Here is a 20,077-nt window from a genome sequence, read left to right on the forward strand (position 1 = left end):
TCCTGCCTTTGTGTTGAATTTTCCTTTTTTTCCAGCTGAAGATAGAAGGCCAGACTCAGTTCAAATGGGAGCACTTGTGAGGGGGGCCCACAGATTCTCCGCCTCAGTGAAGTGAAGTCCCCGCACACAAAAACACGCGCACACACACACACACAAACGGGCAGATTCCTCAAACCGCGCTCCACCGCTGCTTTCGCACTCTTAACTCTCTCCCTTTGAATTGTTTCGCTGCTCCTCAGATAGCTTTTGACACCTTCAACTCATCGAGCTTGCGAGTCAAACTCAGTACACAACGGCTGCTGAGAGAGAGAGAGAGAGAGAGAGAGAGAGGAGTGAAATGGACTGTGGAAGACGGGGGGAAGGGATGCTAGAATGGACAAGGACTATAACAAAAGCTAAGAGCACTTAACAGCACAATGGCACGACGGTCCTTTCCAAAAGTCAGCTGACGTGCTGAAGGGCGTCCAAAAATCCTTCAATAAAGATGACAGACAAAGAGAGGGAACCTTCAGCTGACCCAAAGGAAGAAACATCCTGTTCAAACCCAGTAAAAATAGACATTTCCAGCACGAGCAGACGAGATGTGCACCGAAGGCCTTTTAATTAAGCTAAAACTGTACGTATCATTTCTTCTAACTACCATTTTAAGCCGACATGAATTTGCACAAACTGCAGCCTCTCATATCATCTGTGCATCTTTAACAATAGACTGCAATTAGAGAAATGATACACTTGTTTTACTGTTACCAACCAATCACCTGCTTAATTAACTGAAATTAGGTGGAGACGTCAGCCCATTGTGTGTGTAATCATCTCTCGAGCGTTGGAACCAAAGCAAAGTTTGGCGGCTCTGCGATTCCGACACGCGCAGCTCTCTGTTGGGCGTGTGTTTTTCCACATAGTAACTATCTGCAGGACGCAGCCTCTGATAAACACTCACAATGCACAAGGATTTTCCCACTAACCTGCACTACGTAGTTAGATAATAGCGGCACGCTAACCCTGCAGTGGCTCAAGCTAATAATAGCGCATTAACATCCAGTGGGGTGCTTTTTTTAATAACAGTTTTGTTATTATGAAGGAATGAAGCCGTCTCTAAGCTCAGGTTGCTGAAGGGGCGGAAGGAACATAGATAAGGCCCAGTCTGAGCCGACACCTACTCCTTAAAGTATGTTTTGCTGTTGAGTTGTTGTTTATACATGAGTGACAGACACCAGGGGGACTGACTGTGTGGCTCCACATGTCTGACATAAGAACGCCTCTGTTTTACAAGCTGGCATATGAAATTGACCTTTTGGATGCTCTGAGGAGGAGGGAGGAGGGTGACGCAGCACTAGATTGGACAGCGTGCCCTCGATAGGGACAGGATGTGGTGCTGTGGGGATGTGGGGGATTTGTAGTCCTATCAGCCTCCCCATACGCAGCCCTGATAAGGCTCCAGCACAGGGTCAGAGGAAGAGGAAGTGAGTGGGTTTACAGCAGGCCCACTTCCTGTGAAGCACGGGTCCATGTGGACAGGAGCGATATGCCCCAGTGGATACTGTGTCCCCCACTAGTCACTTCCTGAAGGAGGCAGCTCTCTCTGGGGGTGACTTCCTGTAACAGTATGACCTCTCTACTGGTTAAGAGAGTTTTAGTGGAACAAAGACCTGGGAGTGCCCATGGGAGTGGGGTGTGTGTGTGTGTGCACATTTAACAACTCCACTCAGGCTTTCACTCCAAAGGTAGGTTATCACTCGCAGGAATCTGGGCCCTCAGTCTTAGCTCATCTCTTTGAGTTTCACTGGCTCGGAGCGAGAAGGGACGGTCGGGTTACATCCAGATGTATGTGCTCACAAGTGTGTGTGCACGGCAAGTGGCGCTTTGTGTTGCTCTGCAAACACACAACCCAAGAGCCCGTAATGCTGCACAGCCCACCCTGCTGCACTAGTGTTTACCTGCAGGTATTTGTTATCTAAACGCCTCTTCCCTGTTTCTCTAAACTCTGAGCTTTATCTCCCCGTCAGATCCCTATAGCAGGTATCCATGACAAAAGGACCAAAGGGATGCAGCCTCGGGGGGCGGCATGTTTAGAACGGGTCAGCCCTGGGTCAAGCTTCGGACCAGTTGACATTCTTTGCCTCCAACCTGCTGCATCCCAGGTTACTGGGCCCAAAACACCATCCTCATTTTCTAACTGACTTTAGCACCTGAACTGGAACAGGAGACAGAAGTTCACTGTGAATGTGAGAAGCAAAGGGAGTTGCATGTGTCATATCAGGGTTATGAAGTAAGCCCTGCAACAAAATTAAAGTAGCATCGACCCATATTTAATAATATAGAAAATCCACTGGGAAGCAGGTTTGGACCAAGAATGGTGCTTCTGCTGGTGTTTTCCTGGCATGAAATTGGCTTTGTGTGGGTGTCGTTTGGCGAGCCGGCTGGTAAATTCTCTGGTTCTTTTGTCAGAAAAAGGGGGGCTCCATGCATAATGGTCTTAGCCAGGGAGGTCTGGAACTGTGTCCATAAATTGAATTATTTCAATTTGAGGGAGAGAGAGTGAGAGAATAATGGAGAGTGGCTGAGTGAGTTGCATTTACATGTGAACATTGAGAGGGACTCATTTTTATTCTTCTACATGGCTCACATTTACAAGTGAGAATATGAACCAAGTTGCAGAGGATTACAGCAGAGGCCAAATGTTACCCTGCAGCTGGAAGGGCCATCGTCACGGCAACAACAATTCTTCAGAGAAAAATACATCAAAACATTTTTACTAATTTTAGCTAATTTCAGAAAGACATACATATGTTAAGATAAAAGCACCTAACTGGTCACACATGCAAGTGTGTGTGTGTGTGTGTGTGTGTGTGTGTGTGTGTGTGTGTGTGTGTGTGTGTGTGTGTGTGTGTGTGTGTGTGTGTGTGTGTGTGTGTGTGTGTGTGTGTGTGTGTGTGTGTGTGTGTGTGTGTGTGTGTGTTGGGGGAGGGGTGAAAAATATTCCTGACACAATATATTCGGCAGGAGACCATATGGCAAACTGGCAGCAGGCTATTTATCCTTATCCTCTTTGGAGGCTAAAATTAGCACTTCGCTGTTTGTAGCTTTAAGCTGGACTCCAACCACTGTGATGGGGCTAATAATAAAGGAGCATGGAGCCCAGCTGGCACAGCGACGCGGCCTCCTCTACCTTGCTCTGCTTCTTTTACCAGCTTCCCATTAACCTCCCCGTCATTTCCTCACTCTCTCGCCAAACTGCTCTCACTTTCAGCCCAAATCATGTTAATCTGACCATTAGAAACTGTATTAATATCACCTAAATGCTATGAGCCAGGTTGCCTTCTAAGCCCGTGTGTCAGGAAAGCCAGGATTTCCTGAACACGGACCCCCTCGGCTAGCTTAAGAGCGTAGGATGATGGGGCTAATCTCTTTATCAAAAGCCTAAATAAACGTTAGTGCTCTGTGCATGTGTGTGTGAGATGCTTATTTGTGTGTGTGCCAAGGGGCCAAACAATGCTTCTCTGCTCAGCAAAGAGCTAATACCCTGTCTCTTTGCTCTCCCCCTCCCTCTGTTGCTGCTCTTGTCCTTTTCATTCCTCCGACACTCGAGTCATTGCCCAATCTACACCACATTTCTTCTACAGTACAGCCGGCTGAAATTAATACGCTCCTATTGTAGCCATTTATATTTACTATTAACTGAAGTAAAAAGCTCATCGGGCCTCTGCTTCTGTCATCCACTGGCAGAGTGATTGAATTCTCCAGCGTGCTATCAGCGATTTCCCTGAGAAGTTAACATCTATCTGATCAGAGGCCTCCTGGGCCCTGAGCTCAGCTCCTCTACAAGGGAGGAGGAGGAGGAGGAGGAGGAGGAGGAGGAAGAGGAGGAGGGACAGACTGCAGTGGCAGAAATAAGACAGAAAGAGGGAAGAGAGTTAGAGGTTGTTTTATCAGCCAGATGTAATGCGTTGTGACACATCAGTGATGAGTCGCTGTGATTTCACTGTCAGATTCCCTATGAACCTGTATCGGCCGCGATTAAGGACCAGGGCGATTTCTGTCTGTGTGTGTGTCCCATTGTGAGTCGAGGCAATTTGGAGCCGAATTGAATACACAAGAGCAAACTGGTGACAAATTCCAACTTCGCCACCATTCTGCACTATTTCCCATGGCAGGAGCACAGGAAAGACACTGCACACACACACACACACACACACATACAGTACACACACACACATACAGTACACACACACATACAGTACACACACACACACACACACACACACACACATACAGTACACACACACATACAGTACACACACACATACAGTACACACACACATACAGTACACACACACACACACACACACACACACACACACACACACACAGTACACACACACACCAGTTCAAAGGGGAGTGTTCTTAACTTTTCATCCTATTCATTTGCAGGACAAGTGAATTACCGCATCTCGACGTGTTTACATTTGCAAATCAAAGCTGCAGTTCCAAAGAAGATATCCAGTAATTTGACAAAAGTAGCATCTTCCTTTTGGACACGATTACACAAGAATGGTGCAAATTATGGTGCTTCATACCAAAATAAACCTGGATGGAGTCCTTGGCTGAAACAACATCTCAAACTTAGAGGAACTAAATAGGAACATCTTTATGTTTAAATAGGAAAAAAACTTTTCATTATTTCTACGTGCAAAGAAAAAGTGCTGCAGAAAAACAGAAAAGAAAAACCGGTCTTTACCACATTTGCGCACTTAACCTCTCTTGTCATAATCTCCTCACCCGACGCACAAGAGACCTCTACAAGGCAAAAGTGTGTGTAAATAGTATCTTTTTGCACACACCAGTAATTAGATATAGGCATTTGGCATTCACACCAGTCACAAATTAAAGAAGAGCGCTTCCTGTAAACAGACAGCGAGAATGTGTCTACATCATTAGCGTGCCACAATTATAACATGGGAGCTAAAGATACATTTCCCTCCCGCCTGCATTCCCTCACTGGAGCAAATGAAGTAGAACCTTTTTTTTTGTTTTCCAATGAACGGCTGTTGTACTCTGACTTGGAGCAACACCAAACGACGCGGTGCGATCCGAGAGCGAGCGAGATAAAGACAGGAAAGTGCAACACAGGCAAGTTTCTGAGAAAGAGACAGGATTCTGAATCCATGTCACCGTTTTCACTGGACCGAACCGAGCAGAGGCCACGAGAAGAGGAACGCGGCTATTTTGTGTCCACGCGCCTCACGAATGAATATGGATTTCATGTAAATTGTGCTGTCTGCGCCAGACTTTGCATTTCTTTGGTCATGCAAACATGCCCACGTGTATCCAACAGACTAGACGGCCTGAACAAATGCAGCGAAATTTAAAGCAACAGACACGGAGCATGGGAAAGATTCTATTCACCTTCAGCGCATTCATTCTGACATGAGAAAAAGTCGACACACACACACACACACACACACACACACACACACACACACACACACACACACACACACACACACACACACACACACACACACACACACACACACACACACACACACACACACACACACACACACACACACACACACACACAGGCTCTGAGAAAATAAAGACGGAGCGTGAATGTACAAACACGAAGCTCACATAATGATGAGAATGACATCGACACACAGCAAATAAATCCCAAAGTCAAACAGTCAAACACTCTTTCGAGACCTTATCAAACAGCTTTATGACCATCACATTCTCTCAGATGAGATGATCACTGAGCTAATAAAACAGAAGTGAGTGAACCTCAACGAGCAGGCAGAAGGTTCGATGCTGTGTGAAAGGAGGAAGAGGAGAAGGCGAAGGCTTTGTTTACACGGATCTGCCGCTCCCGCGTCCACACGACCCCAGCGGCCCAGCGACACCGACCCTAATCCTAAAGCAAACTGGCCCCTCACTGTGGGAACCTGATACAATTTCCTCTTTTTTAAGAGGGGCTCCTCAGGCCACTGCGAGTGAGCCCAGCGCCCGCGAGGCCGTAAAAAGTCATCAAGGGGCAATCACAGGCAGGTTACTGCATGTAGGTTAGCAGCGATAGCACCAGGTCATAAAGATCGAGAGGTCGCGATTGGACGGAGCGTAGAGTCGCCGTAGATGATGCTGTTTGAGATGCAGTAAATCAATGAATAAACAGAGCTGCCGGCGACGCTGACTGGCTCAAACATTTCTCAAGGTGTTCTGAGATTAAATTATGCTTCATGCCTTTCAGGTATTGATTTTCATAAACAGCATGTGAACGGAAATGTAGGTTTCTAGTCGCGGCCCTGCAGGTACGGAGTACCTTTTTTTTCAAACAGGTGGAGCCTGGTCACGTCCTCCACCTGTGAAGCGCTGCAGAGGACGCGCAGGTTTCCCAGCAGCGCTGCAGACGCTCAGCGGCGTCTTATCAGGAAATAAGCGCTCAGTCTCGGCTCCAGTCAGTGTCAAAATGCTTCCACAACACCGGCTGTGAGCTCTGCTCCAGTCCTCTTTATCTCACTGCCTCATTCTGCTGTTGTCTTTGGCTTTTTCTCTCCCCCGTCTCCCACCTCTCCCTTTTCCCCCCATGTTCAGGCTCTGAGGAAATCAAAGAGTGAATCATGTTTGTGTCTGCCAGCTACTGTACTTACACACACACCTCCAGTAATACAGACTGCAGACTAATCAAGGGAGCCTCATGCCTTTTATCTACCCACAGAGCCTCACAGTTAAACAGATTACTGGGACGCTGGACACCAATAAGACAATTACTGCACCAAAGATGCGCCATGATAACGTCTGGAGAACTTCTACACGGCCTCACATGAGCACAGACACAGCTGCTCACGCCGCTCTTCTTTCTCTTTGCAGATTCTTGAATTTGTAATGTTTGATGGAGACATTGTTCATTTTCTGCATCAGCAAACTAGCTGGAAAAGCAACCGTCACTTCGTGTTGACTGCACCATTACAGCGCTGTCCAGAGCTGTCACGTTTACACGCTCCACGCCGCCCGTCTAAAGCCACAAGACGTGAGCTTATTATTATCAGTGGTCGCTGGGAGAGAAAAGCAAGTCAGCGTGAGGAAAAACACAGAGCCACACAGTCCCCTCTTCCGGTCTACTGGACAATCGGACCAATTAATTGGTGACTTTGAGGGGGCCACGTGAATCTGAGTGACTGGACGAGCTAGTTCTGAGCGCTGATTGCCTGGCAGTCCGGTCCGACCGCCCCGGCGCTGGAGACCGGCCAATGAAACAACAGAGAGCAGCAGCTCCTGTGGCCTGACCTTGTTCGATGGCACAGAGGTCGGAGCGAGAGTGGGCGACGACAGTATCAGGAATATTCCTGCCTGATCGATGGGGGCTCACAGGCAGTGGAGGTGGGGGGGGGGTACTAGGGTAGAGCTGCGTCACGGACAATATTCAAATGCATCGAGGATCCTGAACAGCCTAATGTTTCTGGAGCCACATCCTGAAGAAGGAGCCACATCCTTCACACAGCTGCGACTCTGATTAACAGATATTTGTGCAAATGTTTCCTTCTCACCTGCAGAGCTCTGTTCCTTCATTCAATTAGACACCAAAGCCTAGCTTTCTCCAATGTGCAGCAGAAATCATCTACATATGTAAAAAATACCAACAGGCGCACGTCAGGTCAAATATCAAATATCAGCATAAATCTCATGTTGAGCATTCTTACTATTGCACAAACATAAAAACCCCTCAGAGCCAGAAATCTGACTAAGCACGCAGAAACGTATGCAGGCACTGACACACAGCTCACAGGGAGCTGTTTGCCTTGGCGCTGTACTCTTTACAAACGGTCGGGGTAATTGGTGATACATATCTAATGTCATCAGTCATCGCCTCGATCCCTGGATGTGTCTGACGAGCAGAGGGGGAAACCCTGTAGCTTCTAGAAACACCAGCAAACACTCGCACGACTCGCATCCACACGGCTGCAGCCGCACACCCCCCCACACACACACCCCCCCACACCCCCCACACACAGTATATGATCTGTTAGCTTTTCCTCTGCCCTTTGAGCATTGCTCTTCACATAAGAGGCATGATCCAAGGCATAACGGCTACAATGAGGCTTCTGCAGAAGACTTCTGGGCATAAAACTAAGGGGCCTGTTGGTAGGAGCCAGCTAGCAGACAGATTGGCTAATAGAGTGGGACTAATTAACTACGAGGCCTCTCCTCGACTCTCCCTGTTGTAAACGCTGGATGTTTACAAAGATATCCCAGAGAAAGGGAGGAAAAAATAAGAGGCTTTCTTCTTTGTCTGCTCTTTAGGGAGAGAGGAGACACCCAGGACTGATTTTAATGACATGTGTGAAGCAAATGTGATCCTCCCTCCATGTTTTTGCAACTGCCAATGGAATTCTGGGCTAAAAAAAATACCATCAGCATTGTGGTCGAAGCATAAACACCATAACCAAGAGCTCAACATGTGAGCATTGTCACCACATGCAAAAATAAAAAAGCCTTTTTTTTAATTGCTCACATTGTCACTGGGCCTCTGACAAAAACACTGCAAAACATCTGCTGATGAATTAAAAAGGTCCAAGAGTTATCATTAAATATGCCATTATCAATTACTCCACTTTGGAAAGAATGTCTTCTCTTGCAATCGAGCTCCACAACAAAGAGACATCTGATCTTACGTAATGCGAAGAGCTCATCGCGATTCCTGCAGCTCCTCCAGTGTGAGTGCTGCGCTCCGGATAAAGATGGGGGTTTTATACCAGTGGGCAGTGAACTGTTCAGAGGAGAGGGCAGAGTGGAGCATGTGTTTGTCTCAGGAATAGCCTCAGAAAAAGAGAGAGAGGAGACTGGAGTTCACTAGTTAAAGGCCCTCAACCACCCAGCATCCGTCCTCAGAGCTGGGCATCGCTGTGCTGCAGGAAGAGGACGGAGGGATGAGGAGCACAAGCGTGAAGTCTGTTATAGAGACTGATACGAGGAGGAATTGGAAAAAGATTGGGTGCAAGAGGTGGTGTAAAAAGAGAGGGAGCTTGAATTCATGAAACTGGAGAGAATGAGTAAAAAAAGAAAATTAACAAAGTGAAAGAGAGAGAGAGACAGAGGGAAAGGTCAGTGGGAAAGCAATCTGCTAAAGGTGAAAGAAAGGAAGAGGTCAGAGAAAATAGGATCAGAAGGAATGGAGATATACCAAGAAAAAGAAATATGGGAAAGGGAAAATACAGGACAACGTAAAAAGTAAAAAGTCAAAAATCATAAAAACCGAAAGAATAAAAAAACAGTCAAAGAAATAAATGGAGATTAGAAAACAGGAAAATATAGATGTGAAAAATGGGAGATACACAAGAAAGACAAGAAGCATGAAAGGGACAAAGAGGTGAGAGAAAGCGATAGAAGAAGGATAAACAAAGGTAGTGTTTTAGAGTGAGTGGGAGGCATGGAAAAAAAAAGGAGGAGGAGAGAGAGGAAAGCACGGGAATACACGAGGAGAAGGAAACCGACTGAGAGCGAAATGAAAGAGAGACAAGTGAGAGTAGGTGGGAGACAAGGGAAAACCGGAGAAACGAGGGAGGCTGTAAAGATGAAAGGGTGAGAGAGGGAGGGGGGGGGGGGGGGGGGAGACAGCGGGTAAAGCTGTCTGGAGAGAGTGAGCAAAATGCCAAACAGATAAATAACCAGCTTACTGGGATTACAGAGCGACTGACACGCAGTTTGCCAGAGCCGATATGACGTGGCAGAGGCTGCTCCCAACCCATATAAACTGAAGCCGCTCCAACATGTGCGCCGGTGATTCCTCCCGTCACTGCCTGTGTCTGAGGCTACCTGGAGCAACAGCGCTGGATACTCGACTATTACACACGTGATTGTTGAGTGGTCCTCCACAAGAACGCGCATTAACGCTGCTCCGGAGTCCTCGCTTATTCACCACAGGCGTCACTGAGCACGTAGAAATAACAGTTTACAAAGCGATCGCTGTGCACCGCTCCAGCATGTGCCCACATGCATCATGCTACAGCGATTGTGTAACACGCCAGACAGAGCGAAGCCCCTCATTCATTAAACTGAAACACACGGACGGGGGACGATGCGCGGCGACAGAAAGGGAGATGATGAGTCGGAGACGGAGCGGGCGAGTGGAGGTGGGTCAACATATGGAGGGGCCTATAATTGGAAAGATGTGAAAAATGAAGTGTCACTTTGGTCAATAGAGGTTAAAGGTCACGGAAGCAGGGCCCTACAATCGGCACCGAGCGCGCTCATTAGAGCCACCGATGGCAGCGCACACACAATGTGGCTTTGTCCTTTAATCAGTCTGCTCCTCTCTCCACATCATCTGTCTCTTATTTTGATCTCAACTCGTGTCTCACCTCTCGGTCCCTCGGCGCCGTGGAGGAGCAGCGGCGAGGAGCGAGAGGAGGAACGGCGCGCGGCGGAGGCAGAGAGGAAGGAGGCACGGACAAAGAGGCAGAAAGTGTGTGTTGACTGTATAAATGGCTGCTCGCTGGGGTGGAAGGCATGGCGGCGCTCGGTGCTCCCACCCAGGCTCTGCCTCCTGGCACTGGCAGCCTGCAAAGCGCTCGCCTTCACAGCGCCTTCAATAATATATGAACTCGCTTTTTTGCCTACAGTTTGTTTGCAGCACTGCCCCACCAGCAGCAGCCCATTCTCCCACCGCTGCACACACTGACACACACGCACGCACGCACAGACGCACACACAGACGTACACGCACGCACGCACGCACGCGAACACACACTGGTTCAACACCAACAAATAAGAAATGAAGTAAAATGTGATCAAAGATCTTATAATAATCTTTGTCATATTAACTTTGGATTTAATTATAGCCTCAGTAAAATTAACTGACTTTATAGGCCGGAATTTGTAACAGAACTATAACTTTAGGATGGTCATTCAGCCTCATAAGACAACACATTCCTCAAACCTCACAAATAATATTTAGTGTCACAATAAATCTAAATACATGAACTCCCTGAGCAAATGTGAGCTCCTGCTAAAAGTGCACGCTCTTCAAAGTGCGTCAAACCGCCCCTCAGGCTGTGAGGCCCGAGGCTCCAGGAGTCTTACCCTGTTCGCTGCTGTTGTCTCCGCTGTGTGATGTGTGCCCACCACTGGACGGGCCTGGAGTTCCTCCTGAACGCGTGGACGCCGTGTCGTCGTGATCTCGGTTCCAGGACGTCTGAGGGGGAGAGACGGGGACACGGGTCAGTTGGAGTCGCCTTACGTTTTTTTTTTTTTTTTTATGTAACCGTAGGACGAGCCCACACACACTCAAACAAAGCGATCTGCGATGTGTGGAGCCCCTGCAACAATCGTATGAGATGAGGATTACTGTGCTTGATGAACAGCGAGCAAACGCTGAATTAGTTCCCAGCTTTGTGAGGCATGCGAACCACGGCTGCCTCTATTTGGCTCAAACCACTAGCAGATGAAAATACGAAACAGCTACAAGTTCAGATAGGCCTCAGCCCGAGCCAGGGAGTAACGTCATCCACGCAGAGCGGAGCAGAGCGGACGAGAGGTAAATAATTTAGAGTATTGCTACATGGGGATAAATCCTGAAAGACGACCATGACAATGATAGATGGCCAATCCTGCTAATGCAGATTTAGATTTCATTTGGGAAAGCGGCGACGAATCCCAACAGGCTGATCTCAGGCAAAAACAGAAATGAAGCAAAGATCAGTTGAGCAAAAACCTATTCCTGCTGATGAAGCTACGAAGAGTGAAAGCCTCAACTTCAACCCTCGACTTTTAAAAATGACTGACGTCAACTAATGTTAAGATGAGACAGATTCTCCCAGTTTTTGTCCAGTTTTTTGTCCACAAGCTGCTGAGTAGAGCTGGGTTTGTGTGTGTGTTCGTCTGTGTGTGTGTGTGTGTGTGTGTGTGTGTGTGTGTGTGTGTGTGTGTGCGTGTGCTGAAGGACAGTGTTCTGCCAGATGACTGCCAGCTGCACACTGTTCAGTAGGAAGCAAATGGTCCAGACAGGATGATAAAGGAAACACACACACACACTCACATATAAATAAGATCCCGGCTACATGTACACAACACAACCACGCTGCAGAAAGTGCCTGAAACACACTCAACTCACTTTTCCCAACACAAAGCTGCTACGTATTACTGAAACTAAACCAGATGTTACCTCTTAGATCCCATTGCGTCTAAAAAGCAACATTAGCGCCGAGGACAACAGAGAAAAGAGACGGAAATGGGATCTAATGTCTTATCACATGCAGCTAGCGATCACAAACAAACACGCAGCAAACAAAACACACAAACACGCGCACAAGCCTCCCCTGCCGCCTGCGCCGCCGCGCTCTGCGCCGGCAAATCAAATGAAGCAGATATCAAGAGGGCAATGTGGTGTTTGCATCACGCTTTTAGGGCTACGTGACGAAATGAGCGATAGGAACGAGCGGAGGGAGAGAGAGAAACAACTGGTTCCAATTGGCGAAGGACGAGCAGCTCTACCTCTGTTACAGCAAAGAGCCACATTCATTCATGACACAGGGTTTGGTTTAAACTCAACGTAGGGGGAGTGAAACAACAGCCAAGACTGAGCCACTCAGCAAATTCAACACATTTGGGGTCTATTAGGCCCGTTTGATGCTGCCCTGCTATGAAATTATAATGCAGTGTTTACATGGACGATATAATCGTTGTTTTCCAAATTAGGCTCTGCAATAAAGGGGAACTGCACTACATGAAGGCATGACTAGAACGATGCCGGAGCAGATAAACGCCGATTTTAACAGGGATAAGATTCCAACTTCTGCCTCTTTGCTCCTTTTTCCTTTTTTGCTGACTGTCGAACGCTAAAAAATGAAACACCCGTGCAGCTCCACACAACATCACAAGTGAGGTAATCCAGACCACATGCTCAGCACGCAAACAGTTAACGCAGGCTCCCCCAGAAGGGCAGAACCCAGAGAGCGAGCGGAGCTGTTCGATCGAGGTGGAAAACGTCACCCAGCGAGCGGTAGAAAAGAAGAGCGTGCGCTTTTCTTTTTGGTTTAATTCTGGTAAAAAGAGCCCACTTGAACTTCTAATTAGAAAGCAGAGGGGGAACGGCAAACTACCGCATTAGCTGTAATTGAACAAAAGCGAGCTGTGCCTGTTGGGAGGTGGCCGCTGAGGCCCCATGGGAAAGGGGGCGGGGCCGAGAGGGAGCCTGGTGGCATCTCCGCAGGGACGCGGAGTTTATTTAGAATCGCGGACCGCCCTCCGACGGAACAGGCCTCGCGCTGATCTAACACGCAATTAATGCACACACGGCTGAGATCACACAACCGCACACAGGTCGAGCGGCGCGCACGCACACAGCCATGCACGCGAAAACACATCAGAGTTCCTACTTAACAGCACACACCTTGACCACAATACACACAATGACACACACCTTGACACAACACGGAGGCCGACCATAAACAACCGAAGGGAAAGTTGGAGGACGGAGAGAGAGTCCCCTAACGAGCAGCCGCGCTCTCTCTCCTCGCTCGCTCGCTCGCTCCTGCGCAGGATGTAGATTAATTCAATGCCTAATTGTTCAGCAAATTCAATTTTCTACATTCTATTCTGCCTAGCTTTAGCTAAAGTTCTTAAATCTGCCGAGCCGAGCCGGGGCGACGCCGCTCGTGAGCCGCGCATACCTTTTTTTCCTCCCCTTTTTCTTTTTTCATTACCATTTTTCTTCCCTCCGCCACCCTAATTCGGCATGAAAAGATTTTCCTTGCTGGAAATTCTGATTCCTCTATGATCAGTGAGGCATTCCAATCCAATGCATTCTCATTGTGTCGCATCTGAGATGCAGGAGGGGGGCTTCCCTTTCTCACTGTGCCAGGCCTCTAGATCATACAGGCGCTCAGGCAAGAAACACTGCCTTGCCAATTCATTTGCAATAATAAAGAAAATGGTTCAGGTTGTTGTGCTTTGCCCCCACCTTCCTGCTCGCAAATATCTTGTGTGATGTGGATATTTACTCTTCACTCGGTGCCAGGAATGATCGCATGCACATATTCACTGGCACAGACGTAAATATCCCAATAACCACACGCGCTGCTCGGCGGAGGTTCTGAGGAGGACGCTCGACTCCATCCCCCAGAATGCTTTGCGGCATCTGTCTGCGGTTGTTTTCTTTAACACCGTTTTTGACCTTTGAAGCGGCGCCGGTTCCTCGAGTTGAAATCTGCCATGTGCTGCAGCAGCAGCGGCAGTCAGTGGGGGCACGGCGTCCGGCTCGGAGCGAGTGCAGCACAGGAGGCTCAACGCGCAGCCGGTGGAAACTCTGCTTTACGTTGCATTCCGCCGCGAACGCATGAAGCAGGATCCGCCGGTCCCAGAACCGGCCCGGCCAGTGCTCGCCTCACTGCTGCAACACGGGTGCTTCCAAAGAGGGGGGAGAATAATGGTATGCATGGTGCAAAGGAGGAGACCCCTCCCCTCCCTCCCTCCCTGTCATTCTGTTCTGCACTCCCCTTCCTCCTTAACTGTTCACAATAGACAAAGAAAGAAGAAGAAATAACATAATTGCTGAAGGGGGAGAGGCAGAAAACTGGAGTTGGTCTCTTGAGTACGTAAAGTAGTGAAGAGCCGTCAGGTGCTCTTGTGTTGGCTTTATAAACCGGTGGGTTAAGATCACGGCATAATTACATGTTTGAGATAATTATCAGTGTTCAGAGTGGGTTTCGATGACACTCGTGGAAACTGACAAACTGATTTTCCTTCTTTCTCCGTGGCCTCCTGCACTTCAGATCTGACTGCAGACTCCTTGTTTACTCTCGCGGAGCTCACGTCCAAACAAATACATTAACTTGAGTGCTCTCTCTCTCTCTCTCTCTCTCTCTCCCAACACCATCGAACCCCTAACAAAGCATATTCCCTTTTTTCAGCCAGGCGGGACTTCTTAATGACTTGTTTTGCTGCGGTTTCTTCATTAGCCTAGCCTAGCTCGGGAAGTTCTCTGTGGATTCCTTGGAGACGGGCTGTTTGTGACGGTGGCCATTGTCAGGGAGCTTGCGGGGGTTAAGGGGGAGAGGAACTTTCCATTAGCTAAGTACACAAATGTTAAGCCAGGTTATTGTTTACTTAGCCAAAGAAACCACAACAGGCCTCAGGGACAGTGGCTGCTGCCCCGGCTACGTAACAGGAGATACTGGAGCACAACTCCACTTGCTGCTGGGATCATATGGTTGTGTGTGGTACAGTGCAGCGCCACCGAGCTTTGTGGTGCAAGATTCAGAACCAACAACCATAGAAATCCATAAAACCTATTTTGTGGACGTCTGAACGTATAGAAGCCTTTCTGTGGGCGTTTCAGTTCTTTGAAGTCACTCTGGCCTCGGTTTGCTTAATCAGAATCACCCCTACTTGCTATTCCACCACAATAATGAAGAGGCTAAAGAAACACAAGTCACGTGGTCGCTTCTTTGCATCACTTGTTGAATCCTTAACAGCCGCCCCGCATTCACCCCCCAGTGAAGAAAAAAGGGGAGTTCAGAACAGAGGGGTGAGAGGGGGAGTTGGGGAAGGAGGGGTGAGTGGGGGGGGCGTTGGGGGTCAAACTTCTCTTCTATTCAGCTACAAAAGCTGCTGTTACCAACATTCAGTGTGACGATTCAAAAGTTCGTATTCGGATCAGCAGCGTGTCACTGTAGGAAACAAGCCGAGTGGCGCTCGGGTCGGCTGTAACTCGATCCATAGCTCCACTACAAGCCCATAGATTAGCGATAGCTGTGGACTGATTAGGAAAATAGTGGCTGACCCCAGTGGTCAGGGTTTCCATTGAGTCAGGACGGACGGGGGTGCGAGGGCTTCAGGGGTCACTCTTTGACCGCCAGCGTTACCTAAACCAACACTGTTGGGTCTCACTGACCTGGAAACCACCACTTGTATGGCCCAACAGGGCCGATTGTTGGGAGCAGATAGCGCTATCAGGACGGAATTCTTACACGGTGACCACAACACTGAGCTCACACCAGCGCTGTGTAGCACAGGACGTGTAGCATACAAAAACTAATGCAAACTGGTGCACGTCTCCACAGCACAAATACAGACGTGCATGGAGAACGTCAGAGCTTCACTCTAAATTTAGTTCAGTGCCAAGGCTTCATGATCATTAAAGACTCGCTTATGCTCAGGAAAAGTCAGGTAGAGAATGTTTTGAGGGAAATTTCAATTATTTCAAGCCGCACTTCAGCCTGCGTGGCTCAATCAGGCGGAGGAGCTCTTGAGACTTGGAGTGAGTCCTCAGCGCTATTAGTGGCGTTCTGCTCTACAGCGTGAGCCGGCCCTCGGACTTCATTAGCAAATTGCTGCCCCCCCCCCCCCGCGCTCGCTGTGCAATTAAAGGCCACTGTGCAAATGACGTACGGCGGCGGAGAAATACCTCCCGAGGTGAACGCGCCCGGCGGTCAGCGGAGCGACGGCCACCGAGCTTTCACAGCAGCTGGAACGGAGACGGAAACGGACGCGGACGCGGACACGTACCGCTCCACAACAACAGAATGAACAGGTAGAGAAAGGAGGCTCTGGCTCAGGCAGTGAACGGGTTAAAGTCCAACGGGTGTGAACCAGTCACTCCACTCACACAGCACCTGAGGGGGGGGGGGGGGGTCAGAACACACGCTCATACACGTATGTGCATCCACAGTTCACACACACACACGAGCCCAAACTGGCTGAGCTGCATTCACCACCGCTGCACAGCCTCTGACTTTCTCACCTCGCGGCTACGCTCGCCCAGCGCCCGTCCCTCCGTCCTCGCCTGCATGAGCAGGCTACAAAAACAATGTAAAGAACATTCACAAATTTACTCTGATGACGCAAGGATGTAAAAAGCAGAGAGAAAGTCAGCATTGTTGGATTGTTGAGTTTAATAAATTCAAAGAATTTTTTTCCTTCCTCCTCTGCTACAGTCGCCTTACTGGAATAAATTGGTTTATGAATAAATGAGCCTGCTTTCTCTGTCTTGTTAACATTGTTCTTTTGTGCAAATTTTCAGCATTTTTTTCCAGTCCACTTCAACTTTATGCCCGAGGGCATATATTAAAAATACATATGGAAAGAGATAATGCACACACGATGCAAATTCGTTAAGGATGTCGCTGCCTAACAACTGTAGATAAGACGTCACACAGAAATAGCCACAAAAATTCAAAACCTATATATTCAGCTGCATGTAAGTCGTGGAGAGCAGGGCCATTAGACTGACAATGTACGTATTCAGCAGTGAGACTGGAGCAGCCGCCGCCTGTTTGGATTTGCCCATTTAGTCGGCTGCTGTGGACGGCCTCCGTGTTATTCTACTGGAACATCAGCCCATCCCTCAATGTTACACATCTGTCAAAAAGTTTCCCCGCGTTTTGGTGCAAACTGTGTGGAGGTCATTTGTATTATTCTGTCAGGGTAAACAGCAAGGCGGTGGTTTCGCCCTGGATTAGCTATAGGTAGGGGGTAATCATGATATTAAAATAGGCCATGTCTTCATCTTACAGTCAATTAAAGATTCACAGCACTGCCCGGAGCACAACATCATTTTCTTCATATACCTAGAACCCCAAGGGTTTTAACACACTTTATTTCCATATCTATATAGTTACCATAGGGCGTCATATTGTGTCCTGACCCATCTATAAAACTTTTGACAACTGTGTCCCCGAGAGAACCCAGCAAGCTGTTCAAAGAGACACTTAAATGCACGAGTGGCGTCTGTGTTATTTAATTCTGCTTCTGGATTAAATGAACTATTATCTTCCGGGTGATCTTTCTCATTTCCATAATCAGACACAGGGGCCAACGGAGGAGTGCGTGCGCAGCGCTGGGGGGGGGGGGGGGTCTCCCAGCCGGGCCCCAGCCCTGCCATTCACCCCCGACATAAAAGACGATGGCTGCCTCCCTGCACTCAGACCAGCCACTCAACCATATGGAAGTCCGCGGATTTAAATTATTTAGCCTTATCGCTTCATTAATTTTTATGTCGGACTATCCAACTAATCCCTTTAATTTGGGCACTTGGTTGTTTTCCTGCCTCGTCTCCAGGTTACAGCCGCTTCCCTCCAAAGCTATTCTTTACACTCTGCCGTAGCTGAACTTACGGAAACATCGCCTGCAACTCTGTCTTCTGCACAAAATGACTCCCGCTATTAATGGCCGAAAATCCCGATTTGCATAATTCTAATCATGGGCTGCTGTTATCATTATTTAACGGCAGTGTATGGACCATTAGGGTCATGCCTGTGCGCGCACTACAGCGTCCCCGGAGTACCAACAGCCAGTGGAGCACATAATGAAAGCTGTGGTTATCTGTGATATCTACACAAAAGGAAACACTCCCTAATCTACCTTTAATACCCACCGCTTCTATAGCTTTGGAAAATAAACCTTCTTAGTGGCGTGGAATCTGTGCGCTCTGAGCGAAATAAAGGAGGGAGAGCGGATGGGTCTCGATAAGCAATGTGCACTCATGTCTAAGGAAAAATACTGACAAGACGCGTAATGAACCGTGAACTGTACAGTGGAGAAGCTGAGGCACCTCGACCACAGTGCGCAGAGTGCGCAGAGTGCGCAAAGAGCGCAAAGAGCGCAAAGAGCGCATCCGGCTGCTGCGCTCTCTGGGAACGACGCAGCGAGGAGCTCACGACGCCGCGCTGTGCTTTAAAACGACGCGGGGAGAAGAGGGAGAATGGAGGGAGACACTAAATTAAAATCGACATGAAACAGGTCAAGTTTATGGCGATGCTTTTTCGAGCTAATCTTCCCAGGTCGGTTCCGGGTTGAAGTCTTAATGGGCCAATAATGGCAACATTATTCAGAAAATTTTTCATTCCGATGGCTGGAATGTAAAACGGCCTTAATCATATGCAAATAACAGCGCAGCAGAGTAGTGACCCAGAATAGCTGAATAGCCAGCAGGAGAACACACACACACACACACACACACACGTACCTGATCAAGCGCCACCGACGATCTCGTGATTTCCTCGCTGTCTGATTTGGACCCGCCCTCTCTGTCGTCTATGACCAAGTCGATGGGCATCTTTCCTTTCAAGCAGCTGATGTATCGGTGACAGAAATTATCACACAGCTCGTGCACCTACAGAGAGGAGGAACAGGCGTCACACACTCACCCAGAGGAGACAACAAAAACAATTGCACGCAACACACTTAAGCGCAAAAGCCAGAGTTTTAGAAAACCTGAAGATCACTGCGTGGAAAAAGTTGGAGCGATTATTGATCAGTGGCAAATATTTTAGTTTCTGTCACGTGGGAAAAGATCAATCATCAGTATTCATTTATAAATAGTGGTTCCAAAAATGTCTGAATATTGTTTCACGTTGGCTCTGAAATGATCCAGATCGGACCCTGACGCCTTCGGGCTCAGGTGTTTCTGGTTCCCGTGACGCGCCGTGACGCGCCGTGACGCTGGAGCTGCACCGCGAGAGGAACTTTATTTTTTTCACCTCTCAAAATAGAGATATCGTCGAAAATTGACAGTGACAAGAGGGCTCAGGGGCTACAACGCACTCAACACCCGTGTTAAATTCATCATCGGTGCCCCGGGTAGTGGCCATTAGAGGAGGGTGACCCGCTTGACTGACATTTAAGGTAAACTGTTTAATTTCGTCTACTTATTACATTATCACGGCCAGTGTCGCGCATCCTGCCGCGTGAAGCGCAGACGTGTCAGAAACAGGGCCAGAAAAAAAACGGAAAACTGATTTTACTCACGAGCGCGACGAACTGCGGGTTGTGCGTAAAACTGCGCCTTCACAGATTTTGGTTTTCAAGTTGACAAACCAACACTTTCACTTCTTCCTAAAGTTAAAGTTTAGATTCGCGTTGACTGCGCGAGCGGCCGTGCTGCGTCTGATACCGAGACAAATCACACTTTTCCACCCACTGGTGCCTCTGCCCACAGATGGCTGCCGGGGGCCTTTTGCCCTCCACAAAGAAGCGGGTCTGAAACCCGCAAAGTTCGCCTATATGTTTCACCTTGCGTGCAATTTCTGCCAGCATTAAACTTCATTAAAACGTGCGGGGAGATTTGGCCACAGAGATATCCGTT

General features: G+C 48.3%; 1 protein-coding gene across 2 annotated transcripts in view; it reads right to left on the minus strand.

The window, feature by feature from the left end:
- The window catches only part of meis1b (Meis homeobox 1 b), a 72,461-nt gene that overhangs the window by 41,812 nt on the left and 10,572 nt on the right, over positions 1–20,077 (minus strand). For both annotated transcript variants that reach the window (XM_029174910.3, XM_029174909.3), the window contains exons 6-7: positions 18,959–19,105; positions 11,077–11,188 (exon numbers count right to left, since the gene is read on the minus strand). In XM_029174910.3, coding sequence (XP_029030743.1) covers positions 11,077–11,188; positions 18,959–19,105 — 259 coding nt within the window. The remainder of the gene's footprint in view (positions 1–11,076; positions 11,189–18,958; positions 19,106–20,077) is intronic.

The sequence above is a fragment of the Betta splendens genome, chromosome 15, assembly GCF_900634795.4.
Source record: "Betta splendens chromosome 15, fBetSpl5.4, whole genome shotgun sequence".
In the NCBI taxonomy this organism is placed as follows: Eukaryota; Metazoa; Chordata; class Actinopteri; order Anabantiformes; family Osphronemidae; genus Betta; species Betta splendens.